A 25,669-nucleotide genomic window follows, 5' to 3' on the forward strand; every position below is an offset into this window, starting at 1 on the left:
AAGACCTCTCTGAGAAGGTAATGTTGACCTGAAATGTGAAGATCTGTAGGGTGAATATTCCAGACAGAGGAAAGAGCAAGTAATAACATTCTGAGACAAGAATAAGTTTGGCTTGTTCGAGGAACAAAAAGGAAGCCAGTGTGGCTGAAGAATAATGGAGAGGCAGAGAAGACGATGTTGGGGAGGTAAACAGAGACCAGATAATGTCGAGCCTCAGAGACCATGATAAGGTCTTTGAATTTTACCTAAAATGCCATAATAATTTTTTAATCCCTTGTGTTCCTTTAAACACAGGTGTTCATCTCTGTAAACATTTATTGAATTTTAAATATCTTCTGATTACAGCTAACAGTAGCAAATATTTAAAAAGACTATTTGGGGCTAGCCAGTTAGCTCACTTGGTTAGAGCATGGTGCTGATAACACCAAGGTCAAGGGTTTGGATCCCCAGCCTCCAAAAAATAAAAAAATTTAAAAATAAAAAAAATAATAAAAAAAGACTATTTGAGTAAATCCACACCACTCCATTAGAGTCACTATTTTGAGGCCCAAGAAAGAAGACCTAAAACATGACTGCTGATGGTGCTTTAGTAACTAGACAAAAGCATATGATTGAATCCTCACAAATTTACCACCTAGCCTTAACCAATTTAAGGTATATCAGTACAGTAAGTAGTACCCCTGTCTTAGAATATCAAGGTCATTTTCAATGAAGCAAGCCAGTAAAAATACAGCTGCAGATTATTCTTACAATTTAAGTCTAGATGTCATTCTTATAAACTGAATTCTAATTAATTGCTTTTCTCCCGTCTATTAATTACAAATTAATATTCAACTCCTAAACATAAGATCTATGCGCACAAAATATTCTACACGTTTCTATACTGTTGGACTCTTAAAACAAGAATAGTTCACACATTACTGCTATATTTGCGTTTTTCAGAGAGACAAAAAATGTTTTTAAAGCTCTAGTGACATAATACATCAGTCGCTCCGTTGATAAAGGAACCTTGATAAAATTTATCAAGTTAAAATTCCTTTCTACCTTCCCAGCTTGATCTCTCTCATGGCTCTCCCTCCAGGCACTCTGTACTCCTGCCAAACTAGACTACTGCCAACTTCATACTTGTTCCCCCCATTTAAACTTTATGATCCACATTCCCTACCAGGAGAAATCCAACCAGTTCCTCAAGGTCCAGGGCAAACACTCTCCCATCCATGTTTCTTCTCCACTCCTCTTCCCTGTAGAACAGATTCTCACCTGTTACTCCAGTAGCACTTCTACAACTCAGATAAATGTTGCCTTACCATATTCTGCCTGATACAAAACTACATGTAAGATGAGTCTAAGTCTTGGACAGACAACCCAACCACTCTACTCAGCTCACCCCTAAATACATTGTATGCCTATTTGCAATTATTGAGTGCTCAATTGAAAATAACATCTGTTTTAGCACCATCTGGTACAATACAATACCAACTCATTACAAAATGCAAGGTCAAAAGTTAAACCCCCTCTGAAGACAATTAAGGTAGTGGTGTCTTTCCTTACTTCCAAATTCAGAACTAATTCTTTAGTAACTGGCTTTTGTTGTCTACTGACACAATACTCCTTATTTAAGCGAAACTTTTCTACTTTCATTACCTATTCAAGGGCTGTTCAACAATTCTTGCAACTGTATTTAAAGATTATGAGTGATATGTATTATCAAAAATTTATGGCTGTAAGATCTCCACAGGTCTGCACATAGCTAATCACAAGCAGCCAAAATACCCTTCCATTCGGTATTCTATCCACTACCTACAAACAGGAAGAACTTGAAACATCAGTAACTTCAAGAGCATCTGTTGGTGCCTGGCTTAAACACTGAAATACTTGAATTAATGAAGATGATTTAAAGTATTTTTAGTTATGGCAGAATTTTTTGTTTGTTTTGTTTGTTTTCTCTTACAATGTAAAGCTAAACTAACACTTAATCATTTAGAGCATATTAACAGATGATTTCCAAACGTACTGTGCAGTTAAAGCTATAAAACAGTATGGGAAAACACATACTAACAACCCAAACTTCTGTTCTTGGTGATGGCACTGACCAAAACCCATCCACCAGAGCCACTTTTGCCCTCTCCATTTGTTCCCAGAGGCCCAACAGACTAAACGTTATAGCTCACCCTATCTTCTAATTTCAGCTTGCATTTAAGATAACGCTTTTGTTTCATTCACAGCTCACATGCTGCTGACACAGCTGCCCCTTCTTTGTAATAAACACAGGGCTTCTATATTTAAAAATACAGTGAAACTTTGTTATAACATCCCCTCCCCAGTCTCCAGCCAATTTTCTCTTTCAAGCCCCACCTCCACTCCAGGATTTTTTTTTTTTTTAAATCAGCGACGCTCAAAACGTTAAATCCTTTGAAAAATCTATTTTCTTCTTTAAAGACATCTCATCATAGTGGTATTTTTCTTCTCCGCAGGTCGTTGTGTGTATTTTTTAAAGGGAGAAGGGGGAAAACCTCACTCTTCCCTAAAGGTCTTCTCTTGAGTCTGGGGTACTTTTTGTGAGTGCCACCAGCGCCCCGAATGTCAACTGGGGAGACCTCTCCGGACGGCCTCGGAGCTGACTGGGTGCCACGGAACACAGGGGTGCACACGCGGCTGGTGGGGGTGACGGGAAAGCGCGTCCCCCGGGAGGCGGCGGGAGGTGCGCTGCGTTTGGAGGGGTAAGGGTCGTAAACACCCGGTGGACAGACGAGAATAAGGGGTACTTGGAGGCAAACACTCCCCGTGTCTCTCGGGATGACTCGGAAGGGGGCGGCCAAGCAGGGCGTGGGCCCGAGAGGGGCGCCGGGAGGAGATAACGCGAGGCCGGAGTTAATCATCACCTCCCGACAGTCTGGAAAACTACGGCCCGGGGTCGGAACGGGGGGTGAGTAGCCTTGGGGAAAGTGAAACTCCTTCCCGGCCCTCCAGCCCCGCGAGTCCGAGGCGGGAGGACGAGGGACCCCGAGCGCACTCGCGCCTCTAGCCCGCGGGGCGCATCGCTCTAGGCTCCCGAAGCGGCAGCCCAGCTCCCGGCGTCGCTAACAGCTACGCTAATAATGCTCGTTTCCCACAAACTCACCCGGACACGGGAACAAAAAAGGAGCCAGAGCCACTGGAAATAAAAAGTCAGTTTCCCAAAACGAGTTAAGAAGAAAAAGTCACAGTGTTCCCATACCGGGAGTCGAACCCGGGCCGCCTGGGTGAAAACCAGGAATCCTAACCGCTAGACCATATGGGAACTGCTGCTAAGCACACCGCTGTGACCCACCTGACGAGCGTAAGCGCCGCTGCTGCCTTCTCTACGCTCAGACGCCGCTCCTGCCGCAGCCTCTACACCACTCGAGCCGCTGCCCACGCGCTCCCGAGCGAGGGGAAGAGCCAGCCCGAGCGCGCGGGCGTCGCGGGGGAGGGGCGGGGCCGTCCGCCGGCTCAGGAAAGTTCTGAGACAAGCCCAGCGAGTCGCCGTTCCCGAACCAGCTGTTTCACCTTTCTTTTTTAACTCCGCCAACGGCTTCCAGCCCTCAGGTCCGGGTTGCTCCGTTGGTCAAAGTGCGTGAGGACTAGTTGGCAAAGTTGAGGGCAGCGACGTCTCTGGGAACAGCTGTTTGCGTTCGGGGCGGAGGCGGCGCTCGAGCTCCTTGGTCACGAGCCAGCGAGCCTAAAAGGAGGGTGGAGGTTCGGGATCCCAGGGAAGGAGAGCGAGAAAGCGGAATGGCACGAGGACTTGAGGTTTGAGTTTCCTGTGCCTTAGCTCAGGTCCCGTCACGCTTTCGCTCCTTCTCGGTGACCTCAACCCCTTTATACCGACCCCACCTCTCAGGAGCCTGGAGTACCGCCCCCGTAGGGGGAGGAGAAGAGGAAGAGATTTCGAACGCGGATTGAGTCGTCTGGGTACCCGTAGTGTGGAACCGGGGAACGCTGGTCCGTCCGGGAAAGGAGGGAGGTGTCCGGGCTCGGAGGGAGATTCGGGTGGGCCTCACTCCAGGCCCTGCCCGACTCTCCCCGCGTGGAGAGCACGAGCCTAACTCGGGCCCCAGGCGACGTGCGGAGCGGCTGGCGCAGTCATGTGAGTTTGGTCTCAGATCTTAAAAAACGAGGTGTTGTTTCTCTGGGCGGCCCTTTCTCCCCGGGGTCTTCCCCCCACCTTCTCCCGCCCTTCGGCCGGGGGCGTGACAGACGCGTTCTTAACTCGCTCGGGACCAGCACCAGACCTGCAGGGCCGGTTCTCTGGGCGGAGTAGAAATGCTACCCCGCGGAGCGCCCTGGGGGCGTGGAACATTGACTCTAGGGTGGGAGGCCGGTGGCCAGTTGAGGTGGCGGCTTGGACCGCTGTGAGTGATGCGACGTAGTGCTTGCTCCATCTACGCCGTCGGGGGTCGCAGGCTCCCCTTCCGGTTCTGAAGCGCTCGAACCCTCGGGTATTGTGAAACTTTGGGGTTGGGCTGCGGCCACCGCTGCCTCCCCCGCCCACTAGAGGCGGCCAGCCCTGGATAGCGTAATGACGACTTCTTTTTTTTGGTCTGCGTTCTGAGAGGTCCCTTGGCTTTTCCAAGTCTCTGTTGCACTGAGGTCGAAGAACAAATTGTATTAACGGATAGCTTTGGAGAAACCAGTCTTCCCCCAGAGTAGTCTTGTGCTTTGTTCTTTGGTGGAAGTAACTTGACTTAAGGCAAACTTTGAGTTTCCTCAGACCTCCATTACAGCAGCCTCCAAAAAGTCAGAAAGGATAAGTATTCTTCTCTAAGATGTTCCTTATTTCTGAATACCGAAGACGGTAACAAATGAGGAATTTTTTTAAAAGCTATTTTATGTAAAGGAGTTTTACAGTAAATCTGGTGCAGACTTTTTCTACTCTACTGGCAGCAGAATTTCAATTGAGTTCTTCAGCCAAAGAAATAATAAAATAGGGAGCTATGTATAACAAGACAAGATTCAGAAGCGGAGGTTTATACTGTATGTCAAACTCTAAAAGGATGTGAAGCCTGCAGAATTTTACCTTTTTTAATTTTAAATAAGCTTAAATGTGTTTTTCCCTTTTTCAGGGCGGACTACTGGAAGTCACAACCAAAGAAATTCTGTGATTACTGCAAGTGCTGGATAGCAGACAATAGGCCTGTATGATAATTCCATTCTTAGAGATTCTAAGAATAATGTGTTTATGTGAAGTGTTTCCTTTTTATTGAAACTCAGAGTTTACAAAGCACTTTCATGTACACTGCTCTTGATTTTTCAAAACATCAAAAGAATTTCATCAACCTAAATTTGGTTATGTATTAAGCCGAAGTATTTCTCTATACCCTTTCAGGAAATGGATAGTGAGTATGCTGTTTCATCCATGTTTACAAAAACATCTACATTATAATGGTGTTGTTTGGAATACTATCATATACATAGAAAAGTGAAAATAGAAAAAGTCCTTAAAATATAAGAACATAATTGTAGTTTTTCTTGTATGATTTCAAGTCTAAAGATAAATATATTTGGTGCAGAGCTTTATATGTTTAGATGCTTACATTTGAAAGAACATCATTATTACCTCTCATGAAATATAAAAATAGCAACTCTGTTAAGCACATTGTTACTGTATCTCATAGTCTAGATTCATCTTTTAAGACAAAGCAAAAAGCACACGCCTGATTTTTTCCCCCACATATTATGTATGTCATACTACTGTGTACATACTAAATAAATATGAGGGTATCTGTTACATATATACTCATATCCTTTTTACTTGACAGAGTTGGATGCACAAGTGTAGTAGTTCCGTTATTAACAGTGCTGTATTTCCCTGGTAGGCATTTACCATTGTCTTCAAGGTGTTTGGGGTTTTCTTCATTTCTATTTTGGTTTGGTCTTTTTGAATAGTTGCTAGAGTTCTTGTCTATCTTGTTTGACTTAGGCCATTCTTATAATAAGTGCTATGAATGTTTAAAACTACGCAGATTACTGGGTCTCTCTTCCTTGGAGGTACCCAGACAGTACAAAGAATTCTGTGAGTTAATGTGGAGTAAATAATCCCATCCAGTGTAGTCTGTCTTTATTTCCTTGAATTGCTAATATACATTGATTTAACCTTTAATTAGGAACAAAACTAATTTAATTTTGAATGGTCCTTTAATATTGTATTCATTGTGTGGTGTAATCAACCTTAGGAAACCCAACATATGAAAAATAGAGGATGATTATTTGCTTTACAAAGTCACACTTTAAAGAGTAATTCACATTAGTATTTTAAAATAGCTCAGTTAATGCATCACATAAGATTTGATTGATAGAGCTTATTTTGCAGAGTTTACCAGGAGTTTTTTACTGCATACAATCAGACACTTATAATTTAGGGAGCATTTCTGGTCGTTTAAATAGGTAATAATGCTCTCACACCCACCCCCGTCCCCATCCATCCAGTTACCATCACTCCCCTTATGTGACCATTTTTTCTTATCTATCCTTTCATCATTTCTATATGCATGTAGATATAGGTTCTTACTCTAGCACACATAAAAGGTAACATATACACTGTTCAACACCATAGTTTTTTTTTAAATGAACCATATATGCTGGATCTCTCTTCATGTAAATTTATAGGGAGCTTCTTTGTTTTCTGTTACAGCAGCATATGGGAATGTACAATAATTTATTTAACCTGTCCCCTATAGATGATTACTTGGATTGTTATTACAAACAGTGCTGCAGTGAATAACCTTGTACATAACACCATTTTGTACATGTGCAGGTATATCTATAGAATAAATTCCCAGAAACAGGATTGCTGGGTCAAAGGGTAAATGTTTTTGTAATTTTGATAAATTTTCCCCAAATTGTCTTTTGTAAGAATTGTACATTTTATACTATTACTACATTGTATAAAAATGTTTCTTTACAATTTACCGGGGTATTTTTGGTTTTTTGTTTTCTTTTGGCTAGCTGGTACAGGGATCTGAACCCTTGACCTTGGTGTTACCAGTACCACAATGAGGAATTATTAAATGTCTACTTTCCTCCCCAGGTTGAGGAATAAGATTCTAGGGATCATTGTTTGTTTTCTATGTCTCTTTCTTAATGTGGCAAATAGAGCAATAAAATTCTAGAGAATAGTTTTGACATTTGATATTGAGAGGTGTTTCTTAAGATTTTTTTTTTCCCCCACTCTTTTGGCTTCGTGTCTTGTTCAAGTCCTCATTACAATCATATTCACTAGATTAGTCATCAAGGATACTTTATATTTTTCTCCATTAATATGATCATCATAATTTATTTTAAGAACCAAAGGAAACCTAGTCAGAGGGCATAATAATAAATAATGTGGTTCACTTCCCTAGCATCATTTCACTAAAAAGGGCCAATGTAAATTAAAATTAATCTGCTTTTATCTTTTCTGCCAATCATTTTAATTTTAACTTTTCTTATGCTCCATTCCCATATATACTGTATTGCCTTACTGTTAATTTTATGATGTTTATATACTTTTTCTTTGTATTTTCTCTTTTTTTTTTATTTTCAAGAGTGTTGAATTTCATGAAAGAGGAAAGAACCATAAGGAAAATGTGGCAAAAAGGATCAGTGAGGTAATTTAAATTGTTTCTTTGCCAATTTTTCTATGTAAATAGTCCTTTATCTCACTTTCACTTTTATATGTGTCTTACGTAGATTAAACAGAAAAGCCTGGATAAGGCAAAGGAAGAAGAAAAGGCATCAAAGGAGTTTGCTGCAATGGAGGCAGCTGCCCTGAAAGCATACCAAGAGGATTTGAAAAGGCTTGGCTTAGAGTCAGGTAAAAAAGCAGCCAGCATGTTTTAAAAGTAACATCAGAGGTCATGCTAAGTGAGCTTCATTAGTTGTTTTCATAAAGAGGTTATATACTCAGTGCTTTTATTCTGTATCATAGCCCTATTTAGATTGTGAGTCTTAGCTCACACTTTTGTTTTGCTTTTATTGCTTCATCTTTTAACACCTCCATTCACAGCAGCCATAGTACCTTTGTGGTTACCTAGTCCTACCTCTGTCTTGGGTGAGTAGTTCATTTCAGAGACACTTTTAGTTTTTCAGGTATTCTAATTATTTAGCTAGAAGACACTATCATTAAAAAATAGACCTCGCATTATAATTATAGTTCACTTTATCCATATGCTCAAAACTATGAATCATGTTTATTTATATGGTTGAATATATAATGAATTAGCTTTTTGTAGTTAAATTAACTAACTTTACTACGAGAAGGCAGATATTTTGAGGGTTTGAGGATAACAGAGTTCCAGGTAAAAGGCATTGTTTAACTAAAATGTATCTATCTTATCAGGGAATTTAGGCTTTAAACTGGAAGCTTCTGTGGGCCTTACTTCCATGAGAAATCCATTGTCCTTAAACGAAGCATATAGCAGATCTCAGTTGTTGATCTTGCATAGTGGTTGAGATAGTCAACATGGAATGGTATTCATTACTCTCTAATAAAAACAGTTTTCAATTAAGGTTTTGAGCAGAATACCACTTAAATTAATTGTCCTTGCCTTCATTAAGTAAGAATAGTTGTAGCCAGACTTTAAAAATATTATCCTGGACATTGGTAGTTAAAGGGGGCATAGGGGATTTTTTTTTTTTTTTTTCTATTTATGTATAATTTTGTGCTATGGTTTGTTTGGAGGTTGTTTGAAAAAAGGTCTTAGTAAGCATCCTTATGCATGCATCTTTTTCCATTTATCTCTGTGGGTTCAATTTCTAGAAGTGAGATTGCAGTATCAAAGTGTGAGTATATTTTATATATTGATAGCTAATACCAAGCTGGCTCCATAAATGTTGGGCTAATTTACACTTTTACTAGAAAAAAAATAAATTTATTAACTGGCGCTGGGAATAACTTGCCAATCATTTGGGAAAAAGTAAAGCCATAAAAACTACTCATCTTTTCACACCAGTGTAAATACCTGTTAGGTCATCTAACACTGGATTTGGTGGTTCTTTTCAGTACTTATGGATCTCCTGCAAAAAAAAAAAATTATATTTATTTGCATTTCTTTGAATGTTGGTGAAGGTAAACATTAATTCTCTTAATTGCTTGCCTTTACCCTTTTTGTCCTTTTTTCTGTTAGAATGTTTGATTTGCAAGGGATCTATGCTAGGAACATTAACCTTCTGTCATATTTGTTGTAAATATTTTTTCATTTGTCTGTCTTGTATATATAGGTTTTGACAGAAATTCTTTTTTTTTTTTTTTTTTTTGTCTTTTTCGTGACCGGCACTCAGCCAGTGAGTGCACCGGCCATTCCTATATAGGATCTGAACCCGCGGCGGCAGGAGCGTCGCCGCGCTCCCAGCGCCGCACTCTCCCGAGTGTGCCACAGGCTCGGCCTTTGACAGAAATTCTTAATTTTTATGTAGTCAGGTTTTTTTTTTTTTTGGTATCTGGCTGATATGGGCGTTAGAACCCTTCACCTTGATGCTATAATGCCGTGCTCTAAGCAACAGCCAACCAGCCAGCCCTATGTAATCAAATTTAACATTATTTTTCTTCGTGTTCTTTTTGTAAATATCTTTGCCCTGGGATTTATATTGGTGTACAGCAGTTGAGCTCAACCACAGGGCCCAAGTGCTGGTCCCCACAGGAAGTTCTCGCATTTTAGAAGCAAGCAAAGGACAACAAATTAGTTACAGTACAGAAAGTTTAAGTGCTAGGAACAGCAAATAATCCAATACAGAACTGAAAGAAAAAACAAAATACCCACAGACCAGAGACAAATTTTGTTATTAAAACAGGAAAGGTCTGGGCTGGCCCATGGCTCACTTGGGAGAGTGTGGTGCTGATAACACAAAGGCCACGGGTTCAGATCCCATATAGGGATGGCCAGTTGGCTCACTAGCTGAGCATGGTGCTGACAACACCAAGCCAAGAGTTGAGATCCCCTTACCAGTCATCTTTTTTTTTTTTTTTTTTTTTTTTTTTTTTTTTTATTGTCTTTTTCGTGACTGGCACTTAGCCAGTGAGTGCACCGGCCATTCCTATATAGGATCCGAACCCGCGAAAGGAGCATCGCTGCGCTCCCAGCGCCGCACTCTCCTGAGTGCGCCACGGGCTCGGCCCACCGGTCATCTTTTATAAAAAAAAAAAAATGGTAAAGGTCTCACATCACCAAAGAACACCTATAAAACCTAGAAGGACCGGAAGTCCCTTGGGCTACCAAGCCAGGGAGAGAGGAGGGCTGGGGGCCTCAGCCATGCCCTGACACCCACAACCAGTCCCAAGCATGTGAGGGTGTGGATTCAAGGGTCTAAGCCATGTCCCCCCAACACCAGCAGCCAGCCCAACATCGACCACCAAGCCACCCCAGGAAGCCCCCCAGGCTCCAAAGGTGGGGGGGGGCCCCCGCTGGCTTCAGCCACACCCCTCTGGCATCCAGCCCAGGAATGACCTAGCCATGGCTGGAAGCCCCCTGATCTCCCATGCAGGAATGACGGGTGCCACAGGCCTCAACCCCACCTCTCCTCCTCCCACCCTATTTCCTTCCCCTTTCCCTTCTCCTCCCTACCAGCTGCTCCGCAACAACATAGAATGTAAAAACATATATTAATAAGTAAACCTAATAAGTAAATAAATAAAATACATTGGTGTAAAAAAGTGAGAAGGGAGCAGGGAGTCAGGAATAGTTGTACTTCTTTTCCAAATAATCAACCAATTATTCCAAGACCTTTTATTAAATACTGTCTTTTTCCCCTCTACTAAGAAACACCAGGAATCTACAGTTGACTCTATCTGGACTGTTCTGTTTCAATCATATGTCTGCCTATTTCTGTATCAGTTCCACACTGCTGGATATTTTTTACCATAGATTTAGAATAAGTCTCAATACCTGGTAGGACTAAATTACCCTTCTTACTTCTTTAATTTTTACAATTTTCCTGTACATTCCTACATGTTTATTTTTCCAGATGAACTTTATAATAATGTGTCACCTTCCCAAAAGAATCTTTCAGGCTTTTGACTGGAATTATTAATGTTTTATGCCAGCAAAAAAAATAGTTACTTTGGCTACTTCACTTTTCTCTCATCACTTCTATAGAAATTTCAGAGCCAAGCATATCACCAGTAACCAGCACTATCCCACCCACCTCTGCATCAGATCAACAAAAAGAAAAGAAGAAAAGAAAAAAAGATCCTTCAAAGGGCAGATGGGTAGAAGGCATAACCTCTGAGGGTTACCATTACTATTATGATCTTATCACAGGAGGTGAGTCATATAAGCATAGAACTAGTAGAGAACAGTTTCACTAGTAGAATAGAACAATTTATTTTGTTAGGATTTTTCTTAATATTGGAGCATTTTAAACAATAAAAGACTGTAACTTTTCATTTTTGCTACAAAGGTGAAAAAATTAAGTGCCATTTAAAAAGATGCCCTTCACATAGTGAATTGGTGTCATACTTAGAGCCTTAATAATAGGTTTCTTACAAGTCAACTATGGCTTCATATTGTCTCAAAACCCTCTGAAAGTATGAACTACAGAGAAATAAAGCATTTTACATGGAAATAAGGCATTTAAAATCCACTTCACAAATTGTAGGGGTCCTTGAAATAAAATATTCTATGGAAGAGATTTTCTATCCAAAAGCAGTCTGGGAGCCAGAAACTGATTTCTTTTTTGTGTGTCTTGATTGACCTAGTAAAGTACTCCTTCATATTAATGTTGGATATCAATCTCTAATAAAATTGTGTTTTTCAGTAAGAATATCAAAAACATCTTTTTGTTCTTCTTTAAACTTAAGTATATTTGGGATTTTTACTCCATATAAATTCTGGGATAAATAAGTGTGTTTTTTCCTACATTTATATATCATCTTACTCTTCAAAAACGTAAAATTTACTGGCAGAAATAAACAAGTAAGCTTGATACAAGGAGGAATTGTGAAGTGCTGTAATAGAAGTATAAGGTTATATGGGAGCTTAAAATAAATGAATAATTAATTGTGATTATGTGGATCTGTGACATTATCACAAGAATTACTTTTGAGCTGATCTCTAAGCTGAGATGAAGCCATTAAGAATGATGTCTTACCATTTGTATCCCTAGCACAGTGCCTGGCACAGTGCAGGCACTTCTTGAGTATTTTGATTGAATAAGATTTTGGTATATTATTAAGAGGGTACAACATTCCAGACAGATAGAAAAATATGAACCAAAAAATGATTTGAAAATTTAGGAAATAGTCATATGGTAGTGGTAAAACGTAAGTTTTTTTGAAGATGTCATGGCAGAATGAAGCTGGAAAAGTAGATTTGAGGCCCTTTTTATGGAGGGCTGGGAGAGTGATAGTGCCAGTTACTGAGATATGAAATACAGGAACCAAAAATAAGTTTAAAGGGAACAATAATAAATTTAATTTTGGGTATGTTCGGTTTGAGGTACCTATAGAATATTCATGTGACAATTTTCAGTAGCTAATTGATGGTTAGCACCTGCAGTTGGGGAGCTAGATTGAGTCTGGGGATGTAGATAATATGTTAACCTTTAGGAGTACATGAGATCACAAGCAGAGAGATAGAGCAAGAAGTAAAGAATGTTGGTAGTATGAGGGTATTTCAAAAAGTTCACGGAAAAATAAATAATACGAATTTTTCCGGGAACTTTTTTAAGTTCCCCCAGTACATAGACAGTATTAAAGAAACAGGTAGAAGAAAAGCCAGCAAGATTAGGAATGGTTAGGAAGGTAGGAAATGACATTAGAGAGTTCAGCATGAAGAAACCTTGAGCTAACAATATTGTAATTATTATGATCTTTAGAATCATAATCAGTTTTGGACTACAGAGAAATAGTAATATTCTCTCAGTTTGTTTGCACTGACCTTTAAGTGAAGTACATATTTGCAGTTCAGCAATGAAGATATCTTAAATGATTATATTCTAGGGATTAGAAGTCTTTTTCAAATTTACTTAGAAACTATTTTTTTCTCCCTTCTAGTGCTTCTTGCTTACTCTCTTTGTTCACCATCCTACTTTATGTATAATTGCTGAAAGCAATATAAAGTATATAAAGAGTATATATACTTTATAAAGAGTATATATAAGGTATATATACTTTATAAAGAGTATATATAAGGTATATATACTCTTTGTATACTTTATATTGTTTTCAGCAATTCTTGTTTTTAATTCCTGCATATTGTACTTCATCTTGTTCCTTTCTGAGTCATTATTTATTCCATCTCTCACTCTCCCTTGCCCCAAGATGTCAAAAGGCCATGCCCTTCAAAGCTTATCAAGCCTGAATTTCATGACGTCTTTAAGAGAAGCCCTACCTGGCTCTCATAATTCCAGTGGAAGTGTCAGTGACTCCAGATCCTTCATTCTATCCTTTTTTTCTCAGTGATGTCGCACTCACATGTATTCTTCTGCACAATACTTCTGGGATGTATGTTGTTTCTTTTTTATTTTTCAATTATGTTTTAAACTGTAGACTTGTAGTGTTCTTTCTACACAGTGACTATCTTGTAAGTTTTTTCCAAATTAAATTTTTTGGAAAGTTGTTTTTTTTTTTTTTAAAGCAAAAAGATTTTATAAATGCAATATATTTTGCTTTAAGCATCTCAATGGGAGAAACCTGAAGGATTTCAAGGAAACTTAAAAAAGGTAACTGAAGCACATTAATAGTGTTTTTGCTTTATTCTTTAAAGTGATTGGCTTCCGGGGTTTCTGTAGAGTTTTAAGCAAATTTACTTTTAGATAAGCCCCCCTAACCCCTCTGTGTTGCTCCTTTCTTTCTGTAATCCTTTCATTGGAAGGCTGGGTGGAGGTGAAACAGTGATATTTCTCCAGAAGCTCCATGCAGGGCAAATATTATTAGTTGGTTTGCAGTCAGTTGCCATTACATGTCCCTGTCCATCTAGAAAGAATTGTTCCTAGCTTTCAGAGGTGAGACATTCTCACCTTGAAAGTTGGCTCATGATTAGCAGAAACTAAGCTTACTGGCCATGATCGGTACCACCACCCCAAACTCCCAAGTGTCTAGAAGAAAGGAAAGGGTGTCTGAATCTACCTTAGTTACTCAATATATAACTATCATTGTTATCTTCAGTTTACACTAAATTTTTTATCTCCTATTAGACAGGAGTAAAGACCATTTGGGTAGAAGGTTTAAGTGAAGATGGTTATAGCTATTATTATAACACAGAAACAGGAGGTAAGTATTACCTTTGATTATCTTAATTATCTAAAATTGTACCTGAAACTGCTTATTAGCCTGCTGATGAATCATCTGAAATTGCAGATTTTAGTACAGCCATACGCCACATAATAACGTTTTGGTCAACAACAGACCACATATGTGACAGTGGTCCCATAAGATTATGATAGCTATATCATATAGATTAGGTTTGTAGTAGGCTATACCATCTAGGCTTGTGTAAATACACTCTATGATGTTTGCACAGCAGTGAAATTGCCTAATGATGTGTCTCTCAGAATATATCCTCATTAATGAATGTATAACTACATATGATAAACATATTTCTATAGCAAGCATGTATTTTATAATTTGAAAATACTACAGTGCAAAAATATTTCTGGTTATATATTGTGCTGCACATTAATGTTATTCTCAATTGATATTTCATTCACAAATTTTAAAAAGAATCATTTTAACTTTCTCTAACATTACCGGTTTTTATCATTATTTTAGGAAGTATAATCATTACCTTGGAAGGTACCTCAGAGATCACCTAGTTCAACATGCCTTTTCTTTTTTTAAAATACAAAACTGAAGCTATTTTAGCAATGGCTGAAATTGTCAAATTTTCACTTTTACTTATTTAATACTGTTTCAACTGTATAAATATTTATAAAACATGCATAATTACTATCTGTTACCTAAAATTTTCAAATATTTTATCTCATTTAATTTCATAAAACTGGTCTTCAAGTAATTGTACTTGGATTTTAACTGCAGTTAAATTTACCAGTATAGCTGTAGTATTGGTGTAACTTTGGAAGTTTTTGGGTTTTTTTAATTCATACTATCCAAAGCCTTCTACATAATATTAAATTTTTAAGGAAGAAAAGGCCCTTTTAACCTCCAAGCAGATACCTAGCCTGCACAGTGATGGCAGTGTTTCTATCCCAGTAAAACTGAAGTTTTGAATCTTTGTAGAGATAAAATAATACAGCAATATACTATAGCCTTAGAGTTGACAAATCTCAGCTCAGTGCACAGCTTCTTCCCTTAACAGCGATGTGATTGTGGGCAAGTCACTGAGCCTATAGTCACTCTTCAGTAAAGTAAAGATGATCATATGTACTCTATGGGGTCATGATGGTCAGATGTCTTTATAAAGTTCCCAGAAAAGTTCCTGGCAAATACTAGGTGTTTAATAGATTATTTATTTCTTGGAAATTCTTTTCTTATTTTTGTAAAGTATAGGTAAGAAGTAATGTTCTTCATTAGTGCTGGAAAGATACCCTATATTAATTAAGTGACTATACATATTGATTTTCCTTGAGTGATTTTGGTTTATGCCTAGACCAGTGTAATTATTAATAGCAGCCCCAGTCCTGGTTGAAGAATAAATTGTATAGTCTCTCTACCTTTTATTAAACTAAAAATAGAATAACTGCAAGATAATTAGAAACGCTGTCATTTTACTAAAAGTCCAGTGAACCACCAGATGGCAGTAGAGTTCGATCGATTGAGACTTTTTTCTTTTCTCGCTATAGTAATGACAAATTATATTCATTCAGATTTTCACAATATGATTTCACTTTGTGAAAATCCCAGGAAATCTTTGTGATAAGTAAATTCCAGGAAATCCCGTGTATGCTCATTATCAATATATTTCCTGAATTGGTGCCAGGTGAATTCTGAGAGTCCTTAGAAGTACCATCCAATTCTTAGGTCTCTCTTTCCATTGGGATTGTTGTTTATACATCTAGTAAATCCAGTTTGTTTGAAATTAATTGAAGATATAAGAGCAAGAGGTTTGAGAACCCATATATTATCTTCTTGATCAAGAAGTAGTACAGAATATACGCAGTATTGTCATTGAATAATTTTAAGTGATAGAAAGTGTTATATTGGAATTATTTCTGAATAGAATGAGTAACTAAATAACGTGACTATTAAAATGTGTTGAGCAGAATCCAGATGGGAGAAACCTGATGATTTCATTCCACACACTGGTGATCTGCTTTCTAGTAAGGTCAATGAAAAGTCACCTGACACCCTAGAAGAATGCAAATCATCAGATTCACATAGTGATTCTGATGAGGAACAGAAGGCAGAAGAAGGAAAGGTCTCTACAGAAACAAAACAGCCAAAAATAAAATTTAAGGTAGGTTTTTAATTTACCCATAACAAAAGTTTACCAATTTATAAAAAGCTCTTCAGACCTTCTTAATTCTTTTGGTAGAAGACAAAAATAAAGCCAAGACATATTTTGGCAGCTGGATAAATGGTTGTACCATTTACTGATATCCTTTTGGGATCAAGACACTAAGTTCATTTTAGACCTTCTAAGTTTGAGAGACCTCTGTAATATTCAGAGAGCTTTCTGAACAGGCCAGTCTGCATATCTAGGCTAGAAATACTAATTTGAGTATTATCAGCATATTGGTAAGTACTTTAAATCTTAGAATAGGTAGGATAACCTAAGAAAATAACCTTGGATAACACTGAACATTTAAGTGTCAGGCAGAGAAAGAGGAGGCCACGAAGTAGACTGAGGAAGAGTAGTTAGAAAGATATACAGAGAAGCAGAACTTAATGCCCCAAAGCCAAATGAATAGGGAGCATTGAGGATTAATTAGGTTGAAAAAAAAAAAGTCCATTGAATTTGGCATTTAGGAAGTCCTTGATGCCCTTCTAGAAGTTTCACCAGTGTTTTGTGTGGCAGAACTTATATCACAGGAGGTTGGAAAGTGTTTCACAGGCATATGTGGTTTGGATATGAAAGGAAAAATAGAAATTAGATGATAGGATGGTGGCTTGATATTGACTTTTAATCATGAGAGATTTGTGGCTGTGGTAGTTTCGTTGAGAAGGACTTCAAAGGAGGTAGAAAGGGAATACCAAGAGCAGATGGATAGGTTGGTCTTCAATAAGAAATAAAATCATTTTCTATAAGAAGGTAAGGTTTTCATTTTCTGTAAGAAGTTACGACTATAAATGAGTTGGTATCAGGGAGGAAATTGAAAGAGTCAAGCTCTTAGCCTCAATTTTCTTATTCGTAAAGAAAGGAGGATTGCTTGCTGAGAGTGAGGAGCTTTGGGTTGCTTACAGCATTAATGGATTGAAATTGTCGCTGAGCTGGGGTGAGGAAGGAAATGAACCAAGTAAGAATATTGACAGGGAATGCCGAGTGCCCAGCCATGGTGCGAAAGCAAAAAACAGACATTTTTACAGTATTGCTAGTAGTACTGCTTTTATGACCTTCTCCACGAACACTCAGTACCAAAGCAGAGAAGACACATTAAAGCATTGATCCATGGTTGAGATTGCTGGCCTGAGAGGTATAGGAAAATCAAGGATTTTCAGGCCACACCTAGGATCTTGTCATTGTCTGGAATTTCTTACTCCATAATTCTTGATGGGACTTAGAGCTATCCAATTTGCAGAGCAACAGCAAAACACTTGTTGTAGTAGCCATCTCACAATGTTTATTTAGGTAAGCCAGTACCCAACCTGGGGCAGAAATTATTAATTTCTCTGTTATTAAAATTAATGTGCCCATAGTAAAAAATAAGTTAATTAATTACAAAATACAGATAAATATGGACAAACTACATATAATCCTGCCAACTCCCAGAAAAACCACTGTAATACTTAGTGTTTATGATCTATAATTTTTTTCTATTCAGACACATGCACATTATTTTAAACAAAATATTGAATCATACTGAAATAAGATTTTACTATCATTTTGCAATGTAATCTATTACAAAGACATTAATAACTCTTCATCTGCCAAAATAATGGCTACATAGTATTTCACAGTATGAATATACCATTACTTAATCAGTCCTATGTAGGAAAAGAAATAACTTGAGACACATTACTAAGCAGTGTTAAAGTCTGTGCTGAAATTGGATAGCATATATTTTGAAGTCTCAACAGTTTGTATGATTTTTTTTTAAACACTTGACAGACCAAATTTAAGAACAAACAGAAATGTTGAGATGTCAGTACAAAACTATGTTGTCTACCCTAAGTGAATCATTGTGCAGTATATGCATGTATTGAAACAACACACTACCCCACAAATACGTACAAGTAAATGTTAACATTAAAAAAATAATAATTGGATAGATCTGTTGCTTTGCGTTGCTTCGCCCCCCCCCCCCCCCACGGATTTGTCACTCCACTTCCCCTGGGTGACAGAGACGCAAAGGATTACTCAAAGCCCATCTCTTCAAGCAGTGAGAAGCCCCGAAGTGGTTAACTTCCCTTTCTCAGGAAATTAATGCCAAATTGGGGTTCTCTTCCTGCATATATTTTCCAGACCAGGAAGTTACAGGAAGAGAACAAAGGTGAGGTTATAGTTTAACAATATAGGCTGGTAACTTTCAGTGAAACAAGCCAGATGACATTCCAGTAGACAATTAAATGTTCTTATCAACACAAGCTTGATCTTAGCAAACATTCCTTCATATAGCAGTTTCTCAGTATCTTTACATAACAATCAATAACTAGTCTGTCTTTGAGCCAGCAGCCTGCTGTGCCACAATTCTTATCTTGCAACAGAGACTTATAGCCTGAGAAAAATTTCCTGTCCTTGCAATGTCAATATTTGAAACTGCAAGGCTTTAGAAAACCAGGCCCTGTGAAGTACATATGCTTTATAGTATATTCCACATCTCCCCCGTTTTATTTATTTAAAAGAAAAAGCAAACCTGTAGATCAGATTGGCACAGTTAAGACAAAAAGCATTTTGTTAAAGCAAAGATAGTATCATTTAGCATGGCAAGTCCTTTTAATTTACTTCAGGTGAGGACTGATGATGTCATCATCTCACAGGGCAGGCTGCAGCAGCATCACTCCAGGTGCTGTGAATTGGGTGTAATTAGCAATTGTTGAGACTCCGGAAAATCTCAACTTCACATAATAGTTGATTCTGAGTTGAGAGAGTTTGTTAATGTTAAACTGTCCAGGATATTACTGTTTTCAGAGCATCTAGTATTTTGTTAAATCTTTGATCAATTACAAGTCTTTTGTTTAAGAACAGGATGTCTCATCCAAGTTGCAAACACCCTCTTTAAGGCCAGGAAAATTTAGAGGACTGTTTTTGTAGAGAAGACGTTATTTCCTGCTTTATGATCAAAGCATTCCTCATAAAAGCATTGATGATCAATATCTAGATTGAAAAGGTCTTACTTTTCGTTGCATAAATCTCTCCCTGTTGGGAAGGCTCTTTCCCAGGTGGTGATTAAAATTTTGTTGCTTTGTGTTGCTTCGTCCTCCACGGATTTGTCACCCCTCTTCCCCGGGTGGCGGAGACACAAAGGATTACTCAAAGCCCATCTCTTCCAAGCAGTGAGAAGCCCCGAAGTGGTTAACTTCCCTGGGAACGCTAAAGTGAGAGCCAACCCTTGCATTTGGGAAATTAACCACTTTGGGGCTTCTCACCGCTCGGAAGAGATGGGCTTTGAGTAATCCTTTGCATCTCCGTCACCCAGGGGAAGAGGGGTGACAAATCCGTGGGGGGCGAAGCAGCACAAAGCAACACAGATCTGTGTTTGGAAGTGTTTAGGTCCTATGCAGTCAACAAGAGTAGGGACAAAGATATTTCAGATGCTTATAAAGGAGTGTTAAAGTGATTCCCCATGGGCTTGGGTCTCTATAAGAAGCCTGTTAAGTCTAGAAGAAACCAGCAAACTTGGAACAGAAAAAGAAGTTAAGGTATTAGAGATGGTAATGAGGTTGGATGAGAGAGATAAGAGAAGGAAGGGAGCCAGAAAGCTGAAAAAATTAAGAACTACTGTGGTCAAAGAATGGGCTTTGGCTTTTAAGATTTCACAGGTGGGGCATTTCAGAGTGGTGATCTAGTTCAAATTACAAGGAACATAGGTATAAAGATTTAATATTTGAGTACTACCAATATACTAGGTGCTGTGTATGAGGAAGGAGATGTAATATTAGATGGCTGAAATACAGTGAATGCCAAAGTCTTTGGTTTTGAGGCTCACAAAGCTGATGCCAGAGGGTTTTTAAGCTCCCAAGGAGGACAGCAGGAGTTTGAATAGAGAGAAAATGGTGCCAGAGTTGTTAAAGTTAGTGAATATGGAGTAGTGGCCAGAGGTCATTAGACCATGCAGGGAAGAATGGAAAAGAATGGTATATAAGGTGGTAAGAGCTTCAGAAGAGGAGACCTTCATTGTATGAGAATCAAAGTATAAAGTATCATGATCTATTATACCTCAGTAAAAATGTTTTATTTAAAATGTCATGGTCTGGAAGCACCCAAGATTGCTAAGAGAAAGTGGATGCTGCCTCTTAGTCCTATGATATCAAGTGCAAGAGAGAATAAGTTTATATCCATTCAAAGAATTGCAAAGGAAATAGTGTCCCAGCCCTGCATGATTGTGCAGTTTGCAGACAGGCTAAAATCCAGCATATGTTCCACTTGCTAAACTATGTCGTAAGTCTTTGTTATCCCAGATGAGGGAGTGCCATAAGGCACCAGCCCCATCCAGGGGCTCCCATGGGAGTTGCTTCTACCCCAAAGGGGTGTCTTTTTCTAATTCATTCAAAGTTACTTGTATAGTCCAGTGAGACTCTGGCAGTGTCCTCAAGGTGAAAGTAACATCAGTTAAGACGAATAGGTTAAAGGAGTTCTTTAAATAAATAACCGATGTTGAAGAGTTTAATGACATGGCATCAAATTCAAAAGGGCCACAATATAAAGGGAGGTCAGTGGTGGGTATGTAAGTAAGGTGAGAAAGCAGAAAAGAAAAGAGAGGATAAAAGAGGCCTGTTTAAATGTTCTTAATAGTGGAACTCAAAACATTTAATAGGATCATGTTATGTAATTTTCAGAAGCAGCCTCAGTCATGGTGTATTAACATTTTAGACATAATGAAAAACTTCATCAAGCATTAAGTTCTATGTACATTTATTGTATTATGTGCAAATTTAAACTATTAAGTGAGTTAGTGTATTATTAGTAGTAATAAATCTGTAACAAGACTTTTTAAAGACCATTAAAGAAATTCTGTTTTCTGGTAGTTTTGCTTGAAGTGTGTTATTTCTCTTTTTTTTTTTTTTGAATTGTGCTCTTAACTTTTACATTTCAGGAAAAAGATAAAAATAATGAGGAAGGAACTGACCCAGAAACACAGAAAGAAAAAAGTATTCAAAAACAGAATTTATCTGGTCCAAATGAAGAAAAATCCAAAACTCTTAAAAAACCAAACCCATATGGGGAATGGCAAGAAATTAAACAAGAGGTTGAGTCTCAGTAAGTACCTGAGATTTTAATCCCACTATTATTACAAATATTTTCTATCCCAGTACTTGCATAAATTGCAGTAGCTAATATCAAGGATGCTGTGCTCATTAAAAGTGCAGCTCATTTCTTTTATTTCTAGAGTAGTTTTTATTGTTTCTAATTAAATTGTTTTAAATATTTTAAAAGGTAAGCTGATGGTTACTTTAAAAAGTAAGCTAACGATTGTTTTAATTCCTACCAAAACATGATATTTCTATTGACCACATTTACACACTAACTCAAACCATGTATGCATGGGCACTCACATTCACCATCATTAATCTATCAGAGAAACAAATACTGGCATATTCAATAAATGCTTTGTAGGCTATATCTAAAGGCAAAAAAAAAAGCTCCTGCTTGTTACTCTCTTAAAAGTTGCTCATGACACTTCATCAAAGTTTTTAAGCTACTTAAAAGACAGTTTTATCAGTTAAACAAAATCATGGTAAGGTCCAGGGTTCGGATCCCCATACCAGGCAGCCACAAAAAAAAAAGAGAAGAGAAGATAACTAATATGAATAAATAAGGTAATAATATAAATCAGGTAACGTCTTTACCATGATTTTGTGGGGTTTTTTGTTTTGGTGGCCGGCCAGTCTGGGTATCTGAGCCCTTGATCTTGGTGTTATAACACTGCATTCTAACCCTGAGCTAACCAGCCAGCCCTCAAATCAGGTATTTTCTTAGGAATATTTATACCACAAAAGGAAAATATCACTCCCAGTTTCACATTTTAATGTTTCTTAAGTGCTTAAAGGAATCTTTAGGTTAAGAAAAAAGTATCTACATGAGTAAAGGAGTTATTCTCCAAAGCGTTAGTGCTTTCAAATGGTAATGTAAGATGACTGCTCTGTGTATACTTTTATAGTCAAATTATTGATTTTAAAACGGTATCTTAATGAAAAGGTCATTGTATTAGTCTCTCTCTTTTGCTTATAACAAAATAACGAACTGGGTAATTTGTAAGAAAATAAAATTTATTGCTTACAATTTCATGATCATGGTATCTCCCCTGCCAGGTAAGTATTATTGCTTACAATTTCAGAGGCTCAGAAGTCCAAAGTCCGGGGAACACTTATGGAATGATGAGGGCCTTCTTTGGTGACTTCAGGGGCACAGGTATCACATTGCGAGAAAGGCAGAAGAGAGACAGGAGAGCTTCTCACGCACTCTCCTTTTAAAGCCCTCAGAACCATCCCCATGACCACCATCATGACCACCATCAACTTATCAATTCATTTACTCGGTCATGATCCTCACAATCTAATCACCTCTTCAAGGCCCCACCTTTCAATTACTGTAATAGGATTTCCCACCCTCTTAACACTGTCACAGTGGGGGTTAAGTTTAATACATGGACTTTTGAGGACACAATTCAATCCATAGCAGTGATTTTTTTTTTTTTTACAAGACAGAATAATATAAGTTTTGAACAGCTCTATATGCTATTCTAATTAAAGAATTGATTCTGTAGTTATGCCATAACATAATATAGCTTAGGACTGCTGTGAAAAGATGATGATGATGATGAAGATGAAATATTCAGGTGGTATTTATATATTACTTAATGAAATATTAGGAAATATGTATTCAATGCTACGTAGTACCTGCTACTATGATAAGCATATTGACTAAATATATTAAAGTTACAGAAATAATAGACTCCTGTATTACTTCAGCCCTTAAGTCATCTCTTAAGTGACTTACAATAGGAAGGTGGTCCTACAATGCCAATAAATACTTCAAAGTTGAGGGGGACTCGGTTTCAAGATGGCGGCGGCTGCGGCGGCTGGCGCGGAGTAGCTGAGGTGGAAAAGGTGGCCACTGGGCCTCAGGCAGCCGGGAAACTTGTGGACCTTCCTCTGGCCATCTCTTAAGGGAGGACTGCTGCTGCTGGCCGGTCGGGGGGGCTCAACGCCACTTTGCCCCCGGCAGGAGAGGCTGCCTCATTTACAGGCAACAGCTTTGAAGTGTGGAGCAGGAAAAGAACTCATTCTTAGCTCAAAAGCGAGTCTTGAAACAGGGAACACGGCGCCAGGGCTGCTGTGGATGCAGCCAGGATCCCGGAGGCTGGGGCCGCACTGAAGGCGGCCAGCTGCCCTATTCAGGATTCGAGGTTTCAGGCCGGCATTAAAGAAGATTCCTGGGAGCGCCCGAGCGGCGCCACAACTGAACAGCCCGAGGCGGCAGCGCCGAGAACACGGAAGGCAACAAACCAGAGACAGAGCGAGCGCCCGACCTGGCACAGCACTGTAAGTGATCCCTGGCACAGCTCTGTTCGGGGGGTGGATGCCCACGCGGCTCCTGCCTGCACCACCAGGCCACTCACTGCCCCGGTGCTGCCTCCATTTTCCCAGGTGCGGGCAGCTCCGCCCTTCTCGGCCATCACTGAGCCCATTTGCTTGGCCTGGCGCGGGGCTTTCCGGACCCTGCGGGCCGGCCTCCTCTCCCACTCCCTCCGCGGTTCTCTGGCGGGGCTGGGGGTGTGGGGCGTCCCGACCAGTGTTGGGAGGGCTAGAAAGTACGGGCGGCCGACTGTCACTCCACCACACCCTGGACTCCGCCCCGGTAAACTTCCTGTTACTGGGAGGCAGATACCATCTCTGCGACCACCAGTTTGGAAAAAAGCCTAACGAATTTCTGGTTGGGAATAGTGTGGTAGGAGAGTTCCCAGGTCCGCTTGAACCTGCCGGAGAGCAGGCTGAAGGCGGGCACTAGACTCGGTTTATACCGAGGGGATACAAAGGTGAACAAGACCCGAGAAAGATCTACACAGTGCTACAAAGGCACCCAGAGAGACCGGTCGTCTGTGCCTAGCAGAAACCTGGTAGACTTCCTGGGCGAGGCGGTGCTGAGCAGGGTCTTGAAGGCCCAGCTGATAGACGGGTGCAGAAGACACACCCCAGCCCAGCACAGTGTGCACAGAGGGGGGAGACGTGCGGCCAGGGAGGCGGAGACTCGACAGAAACCACACACCCGGTGGGGTCGCCACTGCACGATCTAACAGCCTGGGCCAGAGCACACGGAACGGGGAGAAGTCCTGTACAGGAAGTGAAAGCTCAACAGAGATCACACACCCTGTGGTACGTGATCCACCAGCCCAGCAGAGTACAAGCTGACCAGAAAGGTGGATCCCCGGAGAAGCCCAAGACCCGAGGCAACCACACACACAAGACACTAGAGGCCAACTGAGCAGTCACAGCGGGAGCCATACCAAATTGGCAACCACAGCAACATCCTAGTTAGTCATTAGTCTCAAACCGGTGGACTGTGAAACCCCCTGCCACAATGAATAAACAACAAAAAAAAGACACCAGAAATACAAAAAATCAAGAAAGTACACCACCAAAAGTTAATAAATCTCATACTCTAGATCCTATAGAACAAGAAGCCCTTGAAATAACTGACAAGGAATTTCGAGTGATAATTCTAAGGAAACTGAATGAGATACAAGAAAACTCAGCTAGACATCATGATGAAATGAGGAAAAGTATACAGGACCTGAAAGAGGAAATATACAAGGAAATCAATGTCCTGAAAAACAATGTAGCAGAACTTGCTGAACTGAAGAAGTTATTCAGCGAAATAAAAAATACAACGGAGAGTTTAACCAGCAGGCTTGTCGAAGTTGAAGAGAGAACCTCTGAACTTGAAGATGGGCTGTTTGAAATAACACAAGCAGACAAAAAGAAAGAAAAAAGAATCAAGGACATGGAAGTAAATCTGAGAGAGATATCAGACAACCTCAAGCGCTCAAATATCCGAGTCATGGGTATTCCAGAAGGGGAGGAAAATGGAGATTCCATTGAAAACATATTCAACAAAATAGTGGCAGAAAACTTCCCAGGTATAGGAAAAATCACAGATCTTCAGATCCAGGAAGCTCAACGATCTCCAAACGTATTCAACCCAAAAAGGCCTTCTCCAAGACATGTCATAGTCAAATTGGCAAAACTCAGAGACAAAGAGAGAATCTTAAAAGCTGCAAGAGAGAAGCGTCAAATCACCTATAAGGGAGCCCCAATCAGGTTAACATCAGACTTCTCATCACAAACCCTAAAAGCTAGAAAGGAATGGGATGATATTTTCAAAATACTAAAAGACAAAGATTGCCAGCCAAGAATACTCTACCCTGCAAGGCTATCCTTCCGAAATGAGGGGCAAAT

At 39.4% G+C, this 25,669-nt stretch overlaps 2 protein-coding genes and 1 non-coding gene across 5 annotated transcripts in view; 1 reads left to right on the plus strand and 2 right to left on the minus strand.

Moving 5' to 3' along the window:
• ELF1 (E74 like ETS transcription factor 1) overlaps positions 1–3,868 on the minus strand; it is a 113,163-nt gene extending 109,295 nt beyond the window's left edge. The window contains exon 1 of one of the 2 annotated variants that reach the window (XM_063101637.1): positions 3,311–3,868. The gene's annotated coding sequence lies outside the window, so the exon portion shown is untranslated. The remainder of the gene's footprint in view (positions 1–3,310) is intronic. The other variant, XM_063101636.1, reaches the window with a different exon arrangement.
• Positions 3,209–3,280, minus strand: TRNAE-UUC (transfer RNA glutamic acid (anticodon UUC)). The gene has a single exon. It is a non-coding gene; the product is annotated as a tRNA-Glu (tRNA).
• Positions 3,438–25,669, plus strand: part of WBP4 (WW domain binding protein 4) — a 30,997-nt gene continuing 8,765 nt past the window's right edge. Inside the window, exons 1-10 of one of the 2 annotated variants that reach the window (XM_063101639.1) lie at positions 3,438–3,771; positions 3,863–4,108; positions 5,085–5,157; positions 7,545–7,607; positions 7,690–7,813; positions 11,091–11,258; positions 13,610–13,656; positions 14,131–14,206; positions 16,156–16,349; positions 21,307–21,470. In XM_063101639.1, the coding sequence (XP_062957709.1) occupies positions 4,107–4,108; positions 5,085–5,157; positions 7,545–7,607; positions 7,690–7,813; positions 11,091–11,258; positions 13,610–13,656; positions 14,131–14,206; positions 16,156–16,349; positions 21,307–21,470 (911 nt within the window). In that variant the 5' untranslated portion in view covers positions 3,438–3,771; positions 3,863–4,106. Of the gene's footprint in view, positions 4,109–5,084; positions 5,158–7,544; positions 7,608–7,689; positions 7,814–11,090; positions 11,259–13,609; positions 13,657–14,130; positions 14,207–16,155; positions 16,350–21,306; positions 21,471–25,669 lie in introns of both variants that reach the window. The other variant, XM_063101638.1, reaches the window with a different exon arrangement.

The sequence above is a fragment of the Cynocephalus volans genome, chromosome 7 (assembly GCF_027409185.1).
Source record: "Cynocephalus volans isolate mCynVol1 chromosome 7, mCynVol1.pri, whole genome shotgun sequence".
NCBI classification, from domain to species: domain Eukaryota; kingdom Metazoa; phylum Chordata; class Mammalia; order Dermoptera; family Cynocephalidae; genus Cynocephalus; species Cynocephalus volans.